The sequence below is a fragment of the Taudactylus pleione genome, unplaced genomic scaffold (assembly GCF_031769625.1).
Source record: "Taudactylus pleione unplaced genomic scaffold, aTauple2 ptg000086l, whole genome shotgun sequence".
Taxonomy (NCBI): Eukaryota; Metazoa; Chordata; class Amphibia; order Anura; family Myobatrachidae; genus Taudactylus; species Taudactylus pleione.
In genome coordinates this window covers 28,350,292-28,371,300 of record NW_028284488.1, presented here as the reverse complement: position 1 = coordinate 28,371,300, position 21,009 = coordinate 28,350,292, and the positions used below count along the sequence as shown (strand labels likewise).

Here is a 21,009-nt window from a genome sequence, read left to right as displayed (position 1 = left end):
CTCTCCCGTTTCCTTCTCTCTCTCCTCTCCCGTTTCCTTCTCTCTCTCTCTCCTCTCCCGTTTCCTTCTCTCTCTCTCTCTCTCGGCTCTCCCGTTTCCTTCTCTCTTGGCTATCTCTCTCTCTCTCCTCTCCCGTTTCCTTCCCTCTCTCGGCTCTCCCAATTCCTTCTCTCTCTCTCCAATTTCCTTCTCTCTCTCCTCTCCTGTTTCCTTCTCTCTCTTTCCTCTCCCGTTTCCTTCTCTCTCTCCTCTCCCGTTTCCTTCTCTCTCTCTCTCCTCTCCCGTTTCCTTCTCTCTCTCTCTCGGCTCTCCCGTTTCCTTCTCTCTTGGCTATCTCTCTCTCTCTCCTCTCCCGTTTCCTTCCCTCTCTCGGCTCTCCCAATTCCTTCTCTCTCTCTCCAATTTCCTTCTCTCTCTCCTCTCCCGTTTCCTTCTCTCTCTCTCTCTCGGCTCTCCCGTTTCCTTCTCTCTCTCTCGGCTCTCTCTCTCTCCTCTCCCGTTTCCTTCTCTCTCTCCGGCTCTCCCATTTCCTTCTCTCTCTCTCTCTCTCGGCTCTCCCGTTTCCTTCTCTCTCTTTCTCGGCTCTCCCGTTTCCTTCTCTCTATCTCCTCTCCCGTTTCCTTCTCTCTCTCTCTCCTCTCCCGTTTCCTTCTCTCTCTCTCTCTCTCCTCTCCCGTTTCCTTCTCTCTCTCTCGGCTCTCCCGTTTCCTTCTCTCTCTCTCTCTCTCTTGGCTCTCCCGTTTCCTTCTCTCTCTCTCGGCTCTCCCGTTTCCTTCTCTCTCTTTCTCTCGGCTCTCCCGTTTCCTTCTCTCTCCCTCTCTCTCGGCTCTCCCGTTTCCTTCTCTCTCACTCTCTCCTCTCCCGTTTCCCTCTCTCTCCTCTCCCATTTCCCTCTCTCTCTCTTTCTCTCTCCTCTCCCGTTTCCCTCTCTCGGCTCTCCCGTTTCCCTCTTTCTCTCTCCTCTCCCGTTTCCTTCTCTCTCTCTCTCGGCTCTCCCGTTTCCTTCTCTAGCTCTCTGTCTGCTCTCTCTCTCCTCTCCTGTTTCCTTCTCTCTCTCTCTCTCTCGGCTCTCCCGTTTCCTTCTCTCTCTCTGTCTGCTCTCTCTCGGCTCTCCCGTATCCTTCTCTCTCTCTCTCTCTCTCCTCTCCCGTTTCCCTCTCTCTCTCTTTCTCTCCCGTTTCCCTCTCTCTCTCCTCTCCCGTTTCCTTCTCTCTCTGTCTCTCTCGGCTCTCCCATTTCCTTCACTCGCTCTCTGTCTGCTCTCTCTCTCCTCTCCTGTTTCCTTCTCTCTCTCTCTCCCATTTCCTTCTCTCTCTCTCTTTCCTCTCCCATTTTCTTCTCTCTCTCTCTCTCTCCTCTCCCGTTTCCATCTCTCTCTCTCTCTCCCGTTTCCTTCTCTCTCTCTCTCTTTCCTCTCCCATTTCCTTCTCTCTCTCTCTCCTCTCCCGTTTCCTTCTCTCTCTCTCGGCTCTCCCGTTTCCTTCTCTCTCTCTCTGTCTGCTCTCTCGCTCGGCTCTCCCGTTTCCTTCTCTCTCTCTCGGCTGTCCCGTTTCCTTCTCTCTCTGTCTGCTCTCTCTCGGCTCTCCTGTTTCCTTCTCTCTCTCTCTATCTGCTCTCTCTCATTCGCCTATGTTGGATCCCATCTTTCCTTTTCTCTCTCCCCTGCTCCCCAAATTCCTCCTCTCTTTTTTTCCTGGCTCTCTACTTTCCTCTCTCTTTCCTGTCTCCCTCTATTTCTTTTAGTATGTTGCTATATCACACCTGCAGATCCATATTGTAATAATAGTTGTATACAAATATTGTTTATAATATTTATATTTTATGTGCAAATATTCATAATGTTTTAGTTGTTGTTTTTATACAATCTACTGTATATGGGTGATGCACTATATAGTGTTTATCTCAATCGAGGAGCACATCGCAGCAGGGATAATAATTTTTTACATGATTTTCCACACTTTGTACTATAATTTGTAATAATAAATAGGCCTCATTTATCTTTATCTGTGTATAATGTTTATTCCATTAAGGAACATCAATATTCTCTTACCAAAAAAATTACCCTCGAGCCAGCACTGAGTGTGGCCACGTTGTTATCTATTGAAGTCATTACATACAGGCCGCGTAATGACGTTATGACATGGTCCGGGATGAGATGTGCGGTGTGGGCGGGGCCCGGGAGTAATCTGGGAGGAATGGATGGCATTTTGATAGCTCCTGTGAGCTGCCTGCAGAACTGCCCAGCAGCACCGTGCTGAGGTCAGGATGGAGTCACTGAAGTGTCACGTGCGGTTGGGGTGATGTCATGATGAAGCCGGCCCTCGTTTCCTTCCCTCTCTCTAAGCTCTCCCGTTTCCTCCTCTCTCTCACGGCTCTCCCGTTTCCTTCTCTCTCTCTCTCAGCTCTCCCGTTTCCTTCTCTCTCTCTCTCCTCTCCCGTTTCCTTCTCTCTCTCTCGGCTCTCCCGTTTCCTTCTCTCTCTCTCTCTCGGCTCTCCCGTTTTCTTCTCTCTCTCTTGGCTCTCTCGTTTCCTTCTCTCTCTCTCTCTCTCTCCCATTTCCTTCTCTCTCTCTCTCGGCACTCCCGTTTCCTTCTCTCTCTCTCTCGACTCTCCCGTTTCCTTCTCTCTCTCTCTCGGCTCTCCTGTTTCTCTCTCTCTCAGTCTCCTCTCCCGTTTCCTTCTCTCTCTCTCTCTCTCTCTCTCTCCCCTCTCCATATCAATCCCCTCTCCCGTTTACTTCTCTCTCTCTCCTCTCCCGTTTCCTTCTCTCTCTCTCCTCTCCCGTTTCCTTCTCTCTCTCGCTTTCCTCTCCCGTTTCCTTCTCTCTCTCTCTCCTCTCCCGTTTCCTTCTCTCTTTCTCTCGGCTCTCCCATTTCCTTCTCTCTTTCTCTCGGCTCTCCCATTTCCTTCTCTCTCTCTCTCTCGGCTCTCCCATTTCCTTCTCTCTCTCTCTTGTTTCCTTCTCTCTCGTTTCCTTCTCTCTCTCTCTCTCTCTCTTTCGGCTCTCCCGTTTCCTTCTCTCTCTCTGCTCTCCCATTTCCTTCTCTCTCTCTCTCTCTCTCTCTCGGCTCTCCCGTTTCCTTCTCTCTCTCTCTCGGCTCTCCCGTTTCCTTCTCTCTCTCGGCTCTCCCGTTTCTCTCTCTCTCTTTCTCTCTCTCGTTTCCTTCCCTCTCTCTCAGCTCTCCCGTTTCCTCCTCTCTCTCTCGGCTCTCCCGTTTCCTTCTCTCTCTCTCTTTCCCGGCTCTCCCGTTTCCTTCTCTCTCTCTCTCGGCTCTCCCGTTTCCTTCTCTCTCTCTTTCCTCTCCCGTTTCCTTCTCTCTCTCTCGGCTCTCCCGTTTCCTTCTCTCTCTCTCTATCTCTCTCTCGGCTCTCTCGTTTCCTTCTCTATCTCTCTTGGCTCTCTCGTTTCCTTCTCTCTCTCTCCCGTTTCCTTCTCTCTCTCTCTCGGCTCTCCCGTTTCCTTCCCTCTCTCTCTCGGCTCTCCTGTTTCTCTCTCTCTCTATCTCCTCTCCCGTTTCCTTCTCTTTCTCTCTCCTCTCCCGTTTCCTTCTCTCTCTCCTCTCCCGTTTCCTTCACTCTCTCTCCTCTCCCTTTCCTTCTCTCTCTCGCTCTCCTCTCCCGTTTCCTTCTCTCTCTCCTCTCCCGTTTCCTTCTCTCTCTCTCCTCTCCCGTTTCCTTCTCTCTCTCTCCCGTTTCCTTCTCTATCTCGGCTCTCCCGATTCCTTCTCTCTCTCTCTCCCTCTCCCATTTCCTTCTCTCTCTCGGCTCTCCCGTTTCCTTCTCTCTCTCTCGGCTCTCCTGTTTCTCTCTCTCTCTATCTCCTCTCGCGTTTCCTTCTCTCTCTCTCTCCCCTCTTCTTCTCTCTCTCAATCACATCTCCCGTTTCCTTCTCTCTCTCTCCTCTCCCGTTTCCTTCTCTCTCTCTCCTCTCCCGTTTCCTTCTCTCTCTCCTCTCCCGTTTCCTTCACTCTCTCTCCTCTCCCGTTTCCTTCTCTCTCTCGGCTCTCCCGTTTCCATCTCTCTCTCTCGGCTCTCTCTCTCTCTCCTCTCCCGTTTCCTTCTCTCTCTCGGCTCTCCCGTTTCCTTCTCTCTCTCCTCTCCCGTTTCCTTCTCTCTCTCTCTCCTCTCCCGTTTCCTTCTCTCTCTCTCCTCTCCCGTTTCCTTCTCTCACTCGCTCTCCTCTCCCGTTTCCTTCTCTCTCTCCTCTCCCGTTTCCTTCTCTCTCTCTCTCCTCTCCCGTTTCCTTCTCTCTCTCTCTCTCCCCTCTCCTTCTCTCTCTCAATCCCCTCTCCCGTTTCCTTCTCTCTCTCTCTCCTCTCCCGTTTCCTTCTCTCTCTCTCCTCTCCCGTTTCCTTCTCTCACGCTCTCCTCTCCCGTTTCCTTCTCTCTCTCCTCTCCCGTTTCCTTCTCTCTCTCTCTCCTCTCCCATTTCCTTCTCTCTCTCTCGGCTCTCCCATTTCCTTCTCTCTCTCTCTCTCTCCTCTCCCGTTTCCTTCTCTATCTCGGCTCTCCCGATTCCTTCTCTCTCTCTCTCCCTCTCTCCCATTTCCTTCTCTCTCTCTCTCGGCTCTCCCGTTTCCTTCTCTCTCTCTCGGCTCTCCTGTTTCTCTCTCTCTCTATCTCCTCTCGCGTTTCCTTCTCTCTCTCTCTCCCCTCTCCTCTCTCTCAATCCCATCTCCCGTTTCCTTCTCTCTCTCTCTCTCCTCTCCTGTTTCCTTCTCTCTCTCCTCTCCCGTTTCCTTCTCTCTCTCTCCTCTCCCGTTTCCTTCTCTCTCTCCTCTCCCGTTTCCTTCTCTCTCTCTCCTCTCCCGTTTCCTTCTCTCTCTCTCTCTCTCGGCTCTCCCGTTTCCTTCTCTCTCTCGGCTCTCTCTCTCTCCTCTCCCGTTTCCTTCTCTCTCTCGGCTCTCCCGTTTCCTTCTCTCTCTCTCTCCCCTCCCGTTTCCTTCTCTCTCTCTCCTCTCCTGTTTCCTTCTCTCTCTCGCTCTCCTCTCCCGTTTCCTTCTCTCTCTCTCGGCTCTCCCGTTTCCTTCTCTCTCTCTCTGTCTGCTCTCTCGCTCGGCTCTCCCGTTTCCTTCTCTCTCTCTCTCTCGGCTCTCCCGTTTCCTTCTCTCACTGTTTGGTCTCTCTCGGCTCTCCTGTTTCCTTCTCTCTCTCTCTGTCTGCTCTCTCTCATTCGCCTATGTTGGATCCCATCTTTCCTTTTCTCTCTCCCCTGCTCCCCGAATTCCTCCTCTATTTTTCTCCTGGCTCCCTCCTTTCCTCTCTCTTTCCTGTCTCCCTCTATTCCTTTTAGTATGTTGCTATTTCACACCTGCAGATCCATATTGTAATAATAGTTGTATACAAATATTGTTTATAATATTTATATTTTATGTGCAAATATTCATAATGTTTTAGTTGTTGTTTTTAAACAATCTACTGTATATGGGTGATGCACTATATAGTGTTTATCTCAATCGAGGAGCACATCGCAGCAGGGATAATAATTTTTTACATGATTTTCCACACTTTGTACTATAATTTGTAATAATAAATAGGCCTCATTTATCTTTATCTGTGTATAATGTTTATTCCATTAAGTAACATCAATATTCTCTTACCAAAAAAATTACCCTCGAGCCAGCACCGAGTGTTGGTCACGTTGTTATGTATTGAAGTCATTACATACAGGCCGCATAATGACGTTATGACATGGTCCGGGATGAGATGTGCGGTGCGGGCGGGGCCCGGGAGTAATCTGGTAGGAATGGATGGCATTTTGATAGCTCCTGTGAGCTGCCTGCAGAACTGCCCAGCAGCACCGTGCTGAGGTCAGGGTGGAGTCACTGAAGTGTCACGTGCGGTTGGGGTGATGTCATGATGAAGCCGGCCCTCGTTTCCTTCCCTCTCTCTCAGCTCTCCCGTTTCCTCCTCTCTCTCTCGGCTCTCCCGTTTCCTTCTCTCTCTCGCTCTCCTCTCCCGTTTCCTTCTCTCTCTCCTCTCCCGTTTCCTTCTCTCTCTCTCTCCTCTCCCGTTTCCTTGTCTCTCTCTCGGCTCTCCCGTTTCCTTCTCTCTCTCTCGGCTCTCTCTCTCTCTCTCTCCTCTCCCGTTTCCTTCTCTATCTCGGCTCTCCCGATTCCTTCTCTCTATCTCTCCCTCTCTCCCATTTCCTTCTCTCTCTCTCTCGGCTCTCCCGTTTCCTTCTCTCTCTCTCTTGGCTCTCCTGTTTCTCTATCTATCTATCTCCTCTCCCGTTTCCTTCTCTCTCTCTCTCCCCTCTCCTTCTCTCTCTCAATCCCATCTCCCGTTTCCTTCTCTCTCTCTCCTCTCCTGTTTCCTTCTCTCTCTCTCCTCTCCCGTTTCCTTCTCTCTCTCTCCTCTCCCGTTTCCGTCTCTCTCTCCTATCCCGTTTCCTTCTCTCTCTCCTCTCCCGTTTCCTTCTCTCTCTCCAGGCTCTCTCTCTCTCCTCTCCCGTTTCCTTCTCTCTCTCGGCTCTCCCGTTTCCTTCTCTCTCTCTCTCTCCTCTCCCGTTTCCTTCTCTCTCTCTCCTCTCCCGTTTCCTTCTCTCTCTCGCTCTCCTCTCCCGTTTCCTTCTCTCTCTCCTCTCCTCTCCCATTTCCTTCTCTCTCTCTCGGCTCTCTCTCTCTCTCTCCTCTCCCGTTTCCTTCTCTCTCTCTCTCTCTCCCCTCTCCTTCTCTCTCTCAGTCCCATCCCCCGTTTCCTTCTCTCTCTCTCTCTCCTCTTCTGTTTCCTTCTCTTTCTCTCCTCTCCCGTTTCCTTCTCTCTCTCTCCTCTCCCGTTTCCTTCTCTCTCTCTCTCTCCTCTCCCGTTTCCTTCTCTCTCTCCTCTCCCGTTTCCTTCTCTCTCTCTCTCGGCTCTCCCGTTTCCTTCTCTCTCTCTCGGCTCTCTCTCTCTCCTCTCCCGTTTCCTTCTCTCTCTCGGCTCTCCCGTTTCCTTCTCTCTCTCTCTCTCCCTCTCTCTCTCGGCTCTCCCGTTTCCTTCTCTCTCTCTCTCGGCTCTCCCGTTTCCTTCTCTCTCTCTCCTCTCCTGTTTCCTTCTCTCTCTCTCTCCTCTCCCGTTTCCTTCTCTCTCTCTCTCTCTCTCTCTCCTCTCCCATTTCCTTCTCTCTCTCTCTCTCTGGGCTCTCCCGTTTCCTTCTCTCTCTTTCTCTCTGGGCTCTCCCGTTTCCTTCTCTCTCTCCCTCTCTCTCTCGGCTCTCCCGTTTCCTTCATTCTCTCTCTCGGCTCTCCCGTTTCCTTCTCTCTCTCTCCTCTCCTGTTTCCTTCTCTCTCTCTCTCCTCTCCCGTTTCCTTCTCTCTCTCTCTCTCTCTCTCCTCTCCCGTTTCCTTCTCTCTCTCTCTCTCTGGGCTCTCCCGTTTCCTTCTCTCTCTCTCTCTCTCTGGGCTCTCCGGTTTCCTTCTCTCTCTCTCGGCTCTCCCGTTTCCTTCTCTCTCTTCTCTCGGCTCTCCCGTTTCCTTCTCTTTCCCTCTCTCTCGGCTCTCCTGTTTCCTTCTCTCTCTCTCTCCTCTCCCGTTTCCCTCTCTCTCCTCTCCCATTTCCCTCTCTCTCTTTCTCTCTCCTCTCCCGTTTCCCTCTCTCTCTCTCCTCTCCCGTTTCCTTCTCTCGCAGTCTGTCTGCTCTCTCTCTCCTCTCCTGTTTCCTTCTCTCTCTCGGCTCTCCCGTTTCCTTCTCTCTTTGTCTGCTCTCTCTCGGCTCTCCCATTTCCTTCTCTCTCTCTCTCCCCTCTCCCGTTTCCCTCTCTCTCCTCTCCCGTTTCCCTCTCTCTCTCTCTTTCTCTCTCCTCTCCCGTTTCCCTCTCTCTCTCCTCTCCTGTTTCCTTCTCTCTCTCGGCTCTCCCGTTTCCTTCTCTCGCTCTCTGTCTGCTCTCTCTCTCCTCTCCTGTTTCCTTCTCTCTCTCTCTCCCGTTTCCTTCTCTCTCTCTCTTTCCTCTCCCATTTCCTTCTCTCTCTCTCTCCTTTCCCGTTTCCTTCTCTCTCTCTCTCGGCTCTCCTGTTTCTCTCTCTATCTATCTCCTCTCCCGTTTCCTTCTCTCTCTCTCTCTCCCCTCTCCTTCTCTCTCTCAATCCCATCTCCCGTTTCCTTCTCTCTCTCTCTCTCCTCTCCTGTTTCCTTCTCTCTCTCTCCTCTCCCGTTTCCTTCTCTCTCTCTCCTCTCCCGTTTCCTTCTCTCTCTCCTCTCCCGTTTCCTTCTCTCTCTCTCCTCTCCCGTTTCCTTCTCTCTCTCTCTCGGCTCTCCCGTTTCCTTCTCTCTCTCCAGGCTCTCTCTCTCCTCTCCCGTTTCCTTCTCTCTCTCGGCTCTCCCGTTTCCTTCTCTCTCTCTCTCCCGTTTCCTTCTCTCTCTCTCCTCTCCCGTTTCCTTCTCTCTCTCGCTCTCCTCTCCCGTTTCCTTCTCTCTCTCCTCTCCCGTTTCCTTCTCTCTCGGCTCTCCCGTTTCCTTCTCTCTCTCTCGGCTCTCTCTCTCCTCTCCCGTTTCCTTCTCTCTCTCTCTCCCCTCTCCTTCTCTCTCTCAATCCCATCCCCCGTTTCCTTCTCTCTCTCCTCTCCTGTTTCCTTCTCTTTCTCTCCTCTCCCGTTTCCTTCTCTCTCTCTCTCCTCTCCCGTTTCCTTCTCTCACTCTCTCTCCTCTCCCGTTTCCTTCTCTCTCTCTCCTCTCCCGTTTCCTTCTCTCACTCTCTCTCCTCTCCCGTTTCCTTCTCTCTCTCCTCTCCCGTTTCCTTCTCTCTCTCTCTCGGCTCTCCCGTTTCCTTCTCTCTCTCTCGGCTCTCTCTCTCTCCTCTCCTGTTTCCATCTCTCTCTCGGCTCTCCCGTTTCCTTCTCTCTCTCTCTCCCTCTCTCTCTCGGCTCCCCCGTTTCCTTCTCTCTCTCGGCTCTCCTGTTTCCTTCTCTCTCTCCTCTCCTGTTTCCTTCTCTCTCTCTCTCCTCTCACGTTTCCTTCTCTCTCTCTCTCTCTCTCCTCTCCCGTTTCCTTCTCTCTCTCTCTCTCTCTGGGCTCTCCCGTTTCCTTCTCTCTCTCCCTCTCCCTCTCTCTCTCGGCTCTCCCGTTTCCTTCACTCTCTCTCTCGGCTCTCCCGTTTCCTTCTCTCTCTCTCCTCTCCTGTTTCCTTCTCTCTCTCTCCTCTCCCGTTTCCTTCTCTCTCTCTCTCTCTCTCCTCTCCCGTTTCCTTCTCTCTCTCTCTCTCTGGGCTCTCCCGTTTCCTTCTCTCTCTCTCGGCTCTCCCGTTTCCTTCTCTCTCTCTCTCTCTGGGCTCTCCGGATTTCTTCTCTCTCTCTCGGCTCTCCCGTTTCCTTCTCTCTCTTTCTCTCGGCTCTCCCGTTTCCTTCTCTCCCTCTCTCTCGGCTCTCCTGTTTCCTTCTCTCTCTCTCTCTCCTCTCCCGTTTCCCTCTCTCTCCTCTCCCATTTCCCTCTCTCTCTCTTTCTCTCTCCTCTCCCATTTCCCTCTCTCTCCTCTCCCGTTTCCCTCTCTCTCTCTCCTCTCCCGTTTCCTTCTCTCGCTGTCTGTCTGCTCTCTCTCTCCTCTCCTGTTTCCTTCTCTCTCTCGGCTCTCCCGTTTCCTTCTCTCTCTCTCTGTCTGCTCTCTCTCGGCTCTCCCGTTTCCTTCTCTCTCTCTCTCCCCTCTCCCATTTCCCTCTCTCTCCTCTCCCGTTTCCCTCTCTCTCTCTCTCTCCTCTCCCGTTTCCCTCACTCTCTCCTCTCCCGTTTCCTTCTCTCTCTCTCTCTCTCTCTCGGCTCTCCCGTTTCCTTCTCTCGCTCTCTGTCTGCTCTCTCTCTCTCCTCTCCTGTTTCCTTCTCTCTCTCTCTCCCGTTTCCTTCTCTCTCTCTCTTTCCTCTCCCATTTCCTTCTCTCTCTCTCCTCTCCCATTTCCTTCTCTCTCTCTCGGCTCTCCCGTTTCCTTCTCTCTCTCTCTGTCTGCTCTCTCGCTCAGCTCTCCCGTTTCCTTCTCTCTCTCTCTCTCGGCTCTCCCGTTTCCTTCTCTCTGTCTGCTCTCTCTCGGCTCTCCTGTTTCCTTCTCTCTCTCTCTGTCTGCTCTCTCTCATTCTCCTATGTTGGATCCCATCTTTCCTTTTCTCTCTCCCCTGCTCCCCGAATTCCTCCTCTCTTTTTCTCCTGGCTCCCTCCTTTCCTCTCTCTTTCCTGTCTCCCTCTATTCCTTTTAGTATGTTGCTATTTCACACCTGCAGATCCATATTGTAATAATAGTTGTATACAAATATTGTTTATAATATTTATATTTTATGTGCAAATATTCATAATGTTTTAGTTGTTGTTTTTATACAATCTACTGTATATGGGTGATGCACTATATAGTGTTTATCTCAATCGAGGAGCACATCGCAGCAGGGATAATAATTTTTTACATGATTTTCCACACTTTGTACTATAATTTGTAATAATAAATAGGCCTCATTTATCTTTATCTGTGTATAATGTTTATTCCATTAAGGAACATCAATATTCTCTTACCAAAAAAATTACCCTCGAGCCAGCACTGAGTGTGGCCACGTTGTTATGTATCGAAGTCATTACATACAGGCCGCGTAATGGCGTTATGACATGGTCCGGGATGAGATGTGCGGTGCGGGCGGGGCCCGGGAGTAATCTGGTAGGAATGGATGGCATTTTGATAGCTCCTGTGAGCTGCCTGCAGAACTGCCCAGCAGCACCGTGCTAAGGTCATGGTGGAGTCACTGAAGTGTCACGTGCGGTTGGGGAGATGTCATGATGAAGCTGGCCCTCGTTTCCTTCCCTCTCTCTCAGCTCTTCTGTTTCCTCCTCTCTCTCTCGGCTCTCCCGTTTCCTTCTCTCTCTCGTTCTCCTCTCCCGTTTCCTTCTCTCTCTCCTCTCCCGTTTCCTTCTCTCTCTCTCTCCTCTCCCGTTTCCTTCTCTCTCTCTCGGCTCTCCCGTTTCCTTCTCTCTCTCTCGGCTCTCTCTCTCTCTCCTCTCCCGTTTCCTTCTCTATCTCGGCTCTCCCGATTCCTTCTCTCTCTCTCCCTCTCTCCCATTTCCTTCTCTCTCTCTCTCTCGGCTCTCCCGTTTCCTTCTCTCTCTCTCTTGGCTCTCTTGTTTCTCTCTCTCTCTATCTCCTCTCCCGTTTCCTTCTCTCTCTCTCTTCCCTCTCCTTCTCTCTCTCAATCCCATCTCCCGTTTCCTTCTCTCTCTCTCTCTCCTCTCCTGTTTCCTTTTCTCTCTCCTCTCCCGTTTCCTTCTCTCTCTCTCCTCTCCAGTTTCCTTCTCTCTCTCCTCTCCCGTTTCCTTCTCTCTCTCTCCTCTCCCGTTTCCTTCTCTCTCTCTCTCTCTCTCTCGGCTCTCCCGTTTCCTTCTCTCTCTCTCGGATCTCTCTCTCTCTCTCCTCTCCCGTTTGCTTCTCTCTCTCGGCTCTCCCGTTTCCTTCTCTCTCTCTCTCTCCTCTCCCGTTTCCTTCTCTCTCTCTCTGTCTGCTCTCTCTCTCCTCTCGTTTCCTTCTCTCTCTCTCTTTCCTCTCCCATTTCCTTCTCTTTCTCTCCTCTCCCGTTTCCTTCTCTCTCTCTCGGCTCTCCCGTTTCCTTCTCTCTCTCTCTGTCTGCTCTCTCGCTCGGCTCTCCCGTTTCCTTCTCTCTCTCTCTCGGCTCTCCCGTTTCCTTCTCTCTCTCTCTGTCTGCTCTCTCTCAGCTCTCCTGTTTCCTTCTCTCTCTCTCTGTCTGCTCTCTCTTATTCTCCTATGTTGGATCCCATCTTTCCTTTTCTCTCTCCCCTGCTCCCCGAATTCCTCCTCTCTTTTTCTCCTGGCTCCCTCCTTTCCTCTCTCTTTCCTGTCTCCCTCTATTCCTTTTAGTATGTTGCTATTTCACACCTGCAGATCCATATTGTAATAATAGTTGTATACAAATATTGTTTATAATATTTATATTTTATGTGCAAATATTCATAATGTTTTAGTTGTTGTTTTTATACAATCTACTGTATATGGGTGATGCACTATATAGTGTTTATCTCAATCGCGGAGCACATCGCAGCAGGGATAATAATTTTTTACATGATTTTCCACACTTTGTACTATAATTTGTAATAATAAATAGGCCTCATTTATCTTTATCTGTGTATAATGTTTATTCCATTAAGGAACATCAATATTCTCTTACCAAAAAAATTACCCTCGAGCCAGCACTGAGTGTGGCCACGTTGTTATGTATTGAAGTCATTACATACAGGCCGCGTAATGACGTTATGACATGGTCCGGGATGAGATGTGCGGTGCGGTGCGGGGCCCGGGAGTAATCTGGTAGAAATGGATGGCATTGTGATAGCTCCTGTAAGCTGCCTGCAGAACTGCCCAGCAGCACCGTGCTGAGGTCAGGGTGGAGTCACAGAAGTGTCACGTGCGGTTAGGGTGATGTCATGATGAAGCCGGCCCAGGGATGAATAGCGCAGCAGGGGTGGGCGGGAAGCTGACTGGACAGACTGGACACCATCTTCAGACACCTCATGATCTGCTGACAGACACCATCTGCGGATGCCAGGGTATTACTGTGTGTGGCATAATGTGTTATAAGTGGCATTATTTTGTGTGTCATAATGTATAAGGGGCATTACTGTGTAGCATAATGTATAAGGGGCACTAATACTGAGTGGCATAACGTGAATGGGCTCTGTGTGGTGTAATGTGAATAAGAGACACTACTGTGTGACGTAACATGAAAAAGGGACACTGATGTAACGTGAAAAAAGGCACTACCATGTGACTTAACGTGAATAAGGGACACTACTGTGCAGTGTAGTGTGATGAAGGGAGACTACCATATGGTGTAATGTGACTAAGGGACACTACTGTGTGATGTTACGTGACTATGGGGCACTACTGTGTGACGTAATGTGAATAAGGGATACTACTGTGTGGTGTATTGTGATGAAGGGGCACTACTGTGTGGTGTAATTTCTTTAGATTGTAAGCTCTCATGAGCAGGGCCCTGTTTCCTCATGTGCTACTCCTAATATTTTCTTATGCTCCTTACTCCTCATAAGGGCATCTAACACTTGATTGCCGACTCCCTTCTGCTTATTTTGAGCGTTATCTGGTCCATTTTCCAGCATCTGGGAGCAAATTTCTGTTATTGATCCCATACATTCCCAGATTTTCCTTCCCACCACATGGATATCTATAGGTGTGTACACAGCTTAACAGAACCAACACGATACCAAATTTTTGACTATGGCACATGTACTTGTATGTTGTTCTAATATTAATTATATTTGTAGGAGCATAGACTAAGAAATGGGAGGGGTCAGGAATAGTAAGGGGAGGGGTCTATGCCAGGAGCATGATGCTAATGCAAAGTGGGCCTGTGTGCTCTTAAAATGCCAGGGCCTATTTTTAGTCCCAGTCCGGCCCTGCTCGGTGCTACCGAGTCGCACAGCGCTCTTGTTTTCTTGTTTAACGCAACTTGTAATGCACAGAGGTGAGATATATGTGGACACAACTGTATATCATTCCGATCTACCTCAAAATGATATATGGGACCATATACTGTATCTTCTAATGTGTACCCAGTCTTACAAGATAATCTTGCCAAACATGATGACTGTGTTAAATATAGACATTGAATTTTATGACTGTCATAATATTTAACACTTTGAAAAATATGAGATATGGTAAGAAATTACCCTTGTTATCTCTATTTCTACGAAGTCCATAGGGTTCCACAGGATACCTTGGGGTATAGGTGTGACGTCAGTCGCTGGGCACCATAGAGTTAAGCTTTTCAGCCTCCCAGGATGCACTAGGGTCCCCCTCCTATACCCCGCCCCCAAGCCAAGGCACCTCAGTTAGTTATCAAGCCATAGGCAAGGGGAGGAGAAGGAAGAGAGAGAAAAAAGATCTGGACACATACAAGAATCACATTCTCACCAGAGGGAGACGGAAAACCGGTGACCAGAGCAAAGCCCATCTGCAGCACAGGTGCGACAGGGTGGGAGTCCTGTGGAACCCTATGGACTTCGTAGAAATAGAGATAACAAGGGTAAGTTCTTACCATATCTCATATTTTCTACTTCAGGGTCCATAGGGTATCTACAGGATACCTTGGGGATGTCCCAAAGCAGTATCATTTAAGGGTGGGGACGCTCCTGTGCAGAAAGGAGAATCCGCAGCCCGAAGGAAGCATCCTGAGAGGCGAAGGTGTCAAACCTGTAATACCTCACGAAGGTATGGACAGAGGACCACGTAGCAGCCTTGCAGATCTGAACTGTCGAGGCACCACGTCGAGCTGCCCACGAAGGACCCACAGACCTAGTGGAATGAGCCTTCAGAGAAGGAGGGACCGGTAGGCCTTCATGAAGATAAGCTTCAGAAATAGCCATACGGATCCAGGCTGCCAAAGTTTGCTTTGAAGCAGGCCAACCCTTTTTACGGAAGCCATAGAGGACAAACAAAGCGTCCGACTTCCTAAACGAAGAAGTGCGGTCAACATAAGTCCTTAAGGCCCGCACAACATCCAAAGAGGCCTCACCCACGGAAAGACCCGGTGAGTTAAAGGCCGGAACAACGATTTCCTCGTTAACATGAAACTGGGAAACAACTTTGGGAAGAAACTCGGGCCGAGTGCGGAGCACTGCCCTGTTCCCATGAAAAACCAAGAAAGGGGGTCTACAAGAAAGAGCCCCTAACTCAGAAACACGTCTGGCCGAAGCAATGGCCAGAAGGAAAACAGTCTTAGCTGTTAGCCATTTAAGATCCACTGAGCCCAGTGGTTCAAATGGCGGTCCTTGGAGAGCCCTCAGGACCACAGCCAAATCCCAAGGCGCCACAGGTGGAACAAAGGGCGGCTGAATGCGGAGAACACCTTGCATAAAGGTGCGCACATCCGGGATTGTAGCAATCCTACGGTGAAAGAAGCAAGGCGAAGCCCATGATCTAGTCCCGCTTGCAGGAAGGCGAGAATCCGAGACAGACGAAACTCCCGCGGTGCATAACCTCTCGGTCGACACCACTGGAAGAACGTATGCCGCACGCGATGGTATATCCTCGCGGAAGACGGTTTCCGAGCTCGTAACATGGTATGCACCACAGAGCTGGAAAACCCCCGGGACCTCAGCATGGCCGTCTCAACAGCCACGCCGTCAAAGACAGCCGAGTCAGGTCCGGGTGAAGGCAAGGACCCTGAGACAGAAGGTCCGGTCATAGCGGCAACCGCAGAGGACTGTCCACGGACAGACCCTGAAGGTCTGAGAACCAGTGCCGTCTGGGCCACGCGGGAGCTATCAACAGGAGCGTCCCTCCTTCCTGTTTGAATTTCCGGATTACCCGTGGAAGAAGGGAGACCGGAGGGAACAGGTATGCGAACCGGAACGTCCACCGGACGGACAGAGCATCCACCAGAGACGCCCCTTCGTCTCTTGTGCGAGACCCGTACACCGGCAACTTGTTGTTGTGCCGGGACGCCATGAGGTCGATCTCTGGAAGACCCCACCTGTCCACCAGCAGTTGAAAAACGTCCGGGTGCAGGCACCATTCCCCCGGATGAACGTCCTGGCGACTTAGAAAGTCCGCCTCCCAATTTAGCACTCCCGGGATGAAGACCGCTGATATGGCCGGAAGATTGCGCTCCGCCCAAACCAGGATCCGAGAGACCTCTACGAGAGCCGCCCGACTGCGAGTTCCTCCTTGCCTGTTTATGTAGGCCACGGTGGTAGCGTTGTCCGACTGGACCTGCACCGGGTGACCCTGGAGAAACCGCTGTGCCTGCTGGAGAGCATTGAAGACCGCACGGCGTTCCAAGATATTTATTGGAAGCTCCGCTTCTGTCAGCGTCCACCTGCCCTGGAACAAGTGTGGACCCGAAACTGCTCCCCAGCCCCGAAGACTGGCGTCCGTTGTCAACAGGACCCAATTTGGAACCTAGAACGGACGTCCCTTGTTGAGGTGGGTCGTCTGTAACCACCACACAAGGGACAGGCGAACCTCCGGGGTGATCACAATCGTCTGGGACTTCAGAGACTGAGGCAGCCCGTTCCACTTGGACAGGATCAGGTGCTGCAGAGGTCTGGAGTGAAACTGGGCGTATTCCACCATGTCGAACACCGACACCATGGAGCCCACTAACCTCATCGCCGAGTTTAGGGACACCCGGCGGCTGTGCAGACAACTGCGCACCCTTGACTGTAAAGCAGAGATCTTGTCCTCCGTCACGAAGATCCTTTGCTGTCCCAAGTCCAATAAGGCTCCAAGATGCAGAATCCTCCGAGACGGGATTAGAGTGGACTTCTGCCAGTTGATTAGCCAGCCGTGCCGTTGCAGCAGTGCAATGGTCAGGTCCAAGTGGCGTAACAGGAGCTCTGGAGATCCTGCCACCAATAACAGGTCGTCCAAGTACGGCAACATGCGGACTCCCTGCAGCCGCAGAGAAGCCGCCATGACCGCCATCACCTTGGTGAAAACACGTGGTGCTGTCGCCAGGCCAAAAGGTAACGCCTGAAACTGGAAGTGGTCGCTGCGGATTGCAAACCTGAGGAACTGTTGATGGCGCAAAAGAATAGGGACATGCAGGTAAGCGTCCTGTATGTCCAATGACACCATGTAGACCCCAGGTTCCAGCGCCAGAATGATGGACCGTAGGGTCTCCATCCGAAACTTCGGGACCCGCAAAGACTTGTTTAGTGCTTTGAGGTTGAGAATCGGACGATATGACCCATTGGGTTTCTGTACCAAAAATAGATTTGAATAGAAACCCTGGCCCCTCTGGGAGAATGGAACAGGCACTATAACTCCAGCCTGGAGCATAGTGTGCAATACCTTCCGCAGCTCCGTAGCCTTTTTCCGGTCTGATGGTAGACCCGTGGTGAAGAATCAATCCGGGGGTCTGTGCCGGAAGGAGAGGGCGTATCCGTGGGAAACCACCTCCAGAACCCAAGTGTCTGTCGTAGTGGTCGACCAACACTGGGCGAACTGCAGCAGGCGGCCTCCCACCCTGGGATCCCCCAAAGGGAGGCCCGGACCGTCAGGCCGCAGGCTTGTCATCTGGCTTGGGGGCCGGATGTCTGGTACTCCATGCCTGCTTCCGGGGCTTGGCCGATTTCTTAGGACCAGCCTGTCGAGGAAACGACTGTGGTTTGGGCCTGCCCTGGGCCCTAGATGACCGAAAGGACGATGGTCCAGAACCAGAAGGAGCAGCGGCCGACGGGAGACAAGCCGATTTGGCTGCCGCCAGCGTGGCCACAATCTTATCCAGATCCGGACCGAAGAGAACTTCTCCGGTAAACGGCAACGCCTCCAGACCCTTTTTGGAATCTGCGTCCGCCTTCCAGGATCACAGCCAAAAGGTGCGACGAGCAGCTACCGCTGCTGAAGAAATCCTAGACACCAGAGTACTAATGTCTAGGGCCGCCTCGTTGACGTAGGTGGCCGAATCACGGAGATTGCCAATCAACTCCGCCTGTTCGTCCGGACAGTCGGAATCAAAAGAAGCCTCTAATGAATCCGCCCAGCGCTCCATCGCTCTGGCAACCCAGCACATGGCCATAGCCGGCCGTGCTGCCCCCCCCGCAAGGGAATAAGCGGACTTCAGGCAGATCTTGCGGTCCGTAGCATCCTTAAGGGAGGACATGGATGGCATCGGCAATGTGGCACTACGGACAAGATGGGTCACGTGAGAATCCACCTGTGGAGGGGATTCCCACTTTGCAAAATAATTATCCGCGAACGGATAAGCCACCGCCAGGCGCCTCTGCGGCTGGTATCTTTTGCCAGGCTGTTTCCACGCCTCCTCTAAACTGACCCGAAAAAGAGGAAAGACTGTGGCATCGCCCTTCACATCTTTGAAAAAGACAAACTTAGATTTAGCCGCTGGGGGAACTTCGTCCTCAATCACCAAGGCTGTGCGGACCGCCCGAATAAGTCCAGGAATATATACTTTGGACTTAGCATCAGCGTCCTTAGTATGGAGAGGTTCCTGATCGTAAGGATCCAGAATCTCCCCATCATCAGACGTCCCCTCGTCATCCTCATAAGGAGCCGACAGAGACGCCACCGGCCGTTTATGCGGCCGCATCACAGACTCCCCTTGCAACACATCCGACAAGTACTGTACAGAACTCGTCAGGGAGTTAACCCACGCTGGCTCCTGAGAAACCGGGAGCGGGGAAATAGGGAGACTGTGGGGTACCACCAATTGTCGTGGGAAACCCTGCATGGGTGACGACACCACTGACTGCTGGGATAAACCCATCGGTGTAAACGCGGGCTGCGGAGCTAACTGGCCCACTAAGGCTGTAAGCGCCTGAGCGAAACAAGCCCAGGGCGGTTCCTGTACCGGTGCTGTAACCATAAGAGGCCACGCCATGGACAAACACTGCCGGCAAAGGCCCTCTGCGCTACCCTCCCCCTCCGCTAACGGTACTTTACACGTAGTACACTGTAGCCGGAGGGGAAAATCACTTTCGGACATGATGGCACCACGTATGTGACCTCTCTCACCAATTATAACTTAAATAGGCGAGAGACCACCCTGCAGCACAGCACCGCAAGGGCTTAGCAGAAAGAACAGGGACAGTAATAAAGCTGACAGTTTAGAGAAAAGTTACAGGCAGCAGCGCTAGCACAGTCACATACAATGCAAAGAAAATCAATTCCTGCACTAACAGCGCTGATCACTCAACTACGCAGACACAGGGCCTGGTAGGACACAGCGCTGCATACACAGACCTGACCACAGCGGAGGAGAGGTATGCGGGGGGACCCAGACCACGATGCTTCCGTCCAGCACTTCCAGCAGTGTTCACCATGCGTTCTGGAGAAGATGGCCGCCGAGGAGCAGAGAGGAGGCTGGCCTGAGGGAGGAGCGCTGCCACAGGACCAGTCGGCAGTGTGCAGAGAGGGCTGTGTGCAGCGGGGGAGGCGCCGGCTGTGAGACAGGGAAGGCGCGCTCCCCTGGCATGCATTTAACCCCTGGGACGCCGCAGCGCTACCGCTCTGCTTTGGTCCGCTGTCCCAGGGGGTAGTGGAAAGTGCAGGTTGGTCGCCTGGCTCCACGCTGCAGCCAGTCCCCAGGGAGCCCCCTGCCTGGGGACTTAGGACCATGTGACCAGCGGGGACCCACCGCGGGACCCCGCTGCTTACCTTTGTCCCCCTTGGATCCGGTCATGGTCCGGAACATCTAGGGTCACCGCTAGCTGTGACCCCAGATGCTCACCAGCATCCCCGGATCGGTACCGGCGTTCTGGTACCAGCGGGGGTGTAGGGAAGACAGCATGGACGTCAGGACTGACTGTCCATGCTGTACATCCAGATGTGCAGCCACAGCTGCACTGAAGAAAGCTTCAGGGGCTCTTCTAGCCCCCACTCCGACAGGTGCACCCGACGCCGGCCTGGCACCAAACTAAAAACTGAAGTGCCTTGGCTCGGGGGCGGGGTATAGGAGGGGGACCCTAGTGCATCCTGGGAGGCTGAAAAGCTTAACTCTATGGTGCCCAGCGACTGACGTCACACCTATACCCCAAGGTATCCTGTGGATACCCTATGGACCCTGAAGTAGAAATAGACACTTTTTCTATAATGTTTACGTTACTTCTATTAACTGTATTTTATATACTATATAGAAACTTACACACAGTCCTACTTCACTCAAGATCCACTCCTCACACAATGCATTGCACGAGTGCAAAGTCTTTTTAGTGTTTCAGAATTTCTAAGCTCTTCATCAAGTAAAAGACGTGATAAAGGAGAAAGTGGGCGCCTAATTTCACATATGGGCTGGTGGAAATCCATGTTGCATTCTTTATACACATGTCAACTACATTTTCCACTTTCTGTACATTATTTTATTTCATTCTGTTCTTCTTACCAGAGCATCCAAATAAACATTAGTCCACTGTACTTGTTTTGCCTTTTCTCTAGCCAAAACCATTGGTCTTCCAAGGACATCTAAATATTCCTGTCAAAAAGAGAGATGTTTTCAAATACAAGGCTCTATTTTAATTTAAACACATAATGTTGTAACATCAGATTTAAATACTCTTTGTTGATTATGGATTGCAATTGCTTCTACATCCGATAAGGTTTGGCTTAAAATCCTAATGTTAACTGTTAGCTTCATTTTAAAAGCACATTTAACATATTACATTGAGAACTACAAAGCATACTGTATTTTTTAATCAAAAAGCAGGATGATAAAATACATAAAATATATTTTCAAATTTCTCCTAGCCCAACTAAACCAGGAAAGGGAGAAAAGATTTACAAATGTTAGACCACAGTGTGTATTTCTTATTAAATGAAGATTGTGCCTTGAACAGAATTTTTATCTAAATATAATTAGACTCAACGTGGCTTTAAAGCTACCAGGAGATCCATCGGGGTCCCCATTTCTGCTTGTATTGCATAGTTCAGTAGTTAAGAGATGTAATGGGATTACCTACAATGCAGGGCCCAGATGGTGAAGGGGGGTCTTTTCTCATTACCAGGGCTGTCGATGCATACTAAGGGCCCGGGTGAATGAAGGGGTATGGCCAAATCTAGGAGGCATGGTCACATCCCTCCATCAAAATGTATTGGAGGGACATTGCTTTTCCTCCACAGTTTACCAGGCCCCCTGCCGAGCCCAGGTAATCAGTACCCTCTAACACCATTATCAGCATTCTTGTTAATGGCACAGATAGTGTTATCACATTTTCTCTTACTATGTATAAATGGCACATAGATTTATATGTATAATATATATATATATATATATATATATATAAAACTAATTATAGTTGTGTAGTAATGGCCAAATACAGCTACTGCCCGAAAAAAATACCAAAAGTAAATATACTTGAAAGAATAAAAATATAAATAGACATACATGTTTCAGGGGTATGTACGACCCATTGCCCACCATGATGATAGCAAAAGACAACAGTGAATGTTAATATACAACACCTCAAGGGGAACAAAAAGCACCCTTTGTGTATATAGTATTGGCCCTGACACTCAATTCTTACTTATTGCTGCAATTGAAAAGTCACACATTAATTGCATAATTTCCCAATTAGGCCCAAACTGC

At 50.8% G+C, this 21,009-nt stretch overlaps 1 protein-coding gene across 4 annotated transcripts in view; it reads right to left on the bottom strand.

Annotated features, from left to right (window-relative positions):
• Positions 1–21,009, bottom strand: part of CACNA2D1 (calcium voltage-gated channel auxiliary subunit alpha2delta 1) — a 901,795-nt gene that overhangs the window by 150,984 nt on the left and 729,802 nt on the right. For all 4 annotated transcript variants that reach the window (XM_088468929.1, XM_088468931.1, XM_088468930.1 and 1 more), the window contains exon 15: positions 19,810–19,899. In XM_088468929.1, coding sequence (XP_088325055.1) covers positions 19,810–19,899 — 90 coding nt within the window. The remainder of the gene's footprint in view (positions 1–19,809; positions 19,900–21,009) is intronic.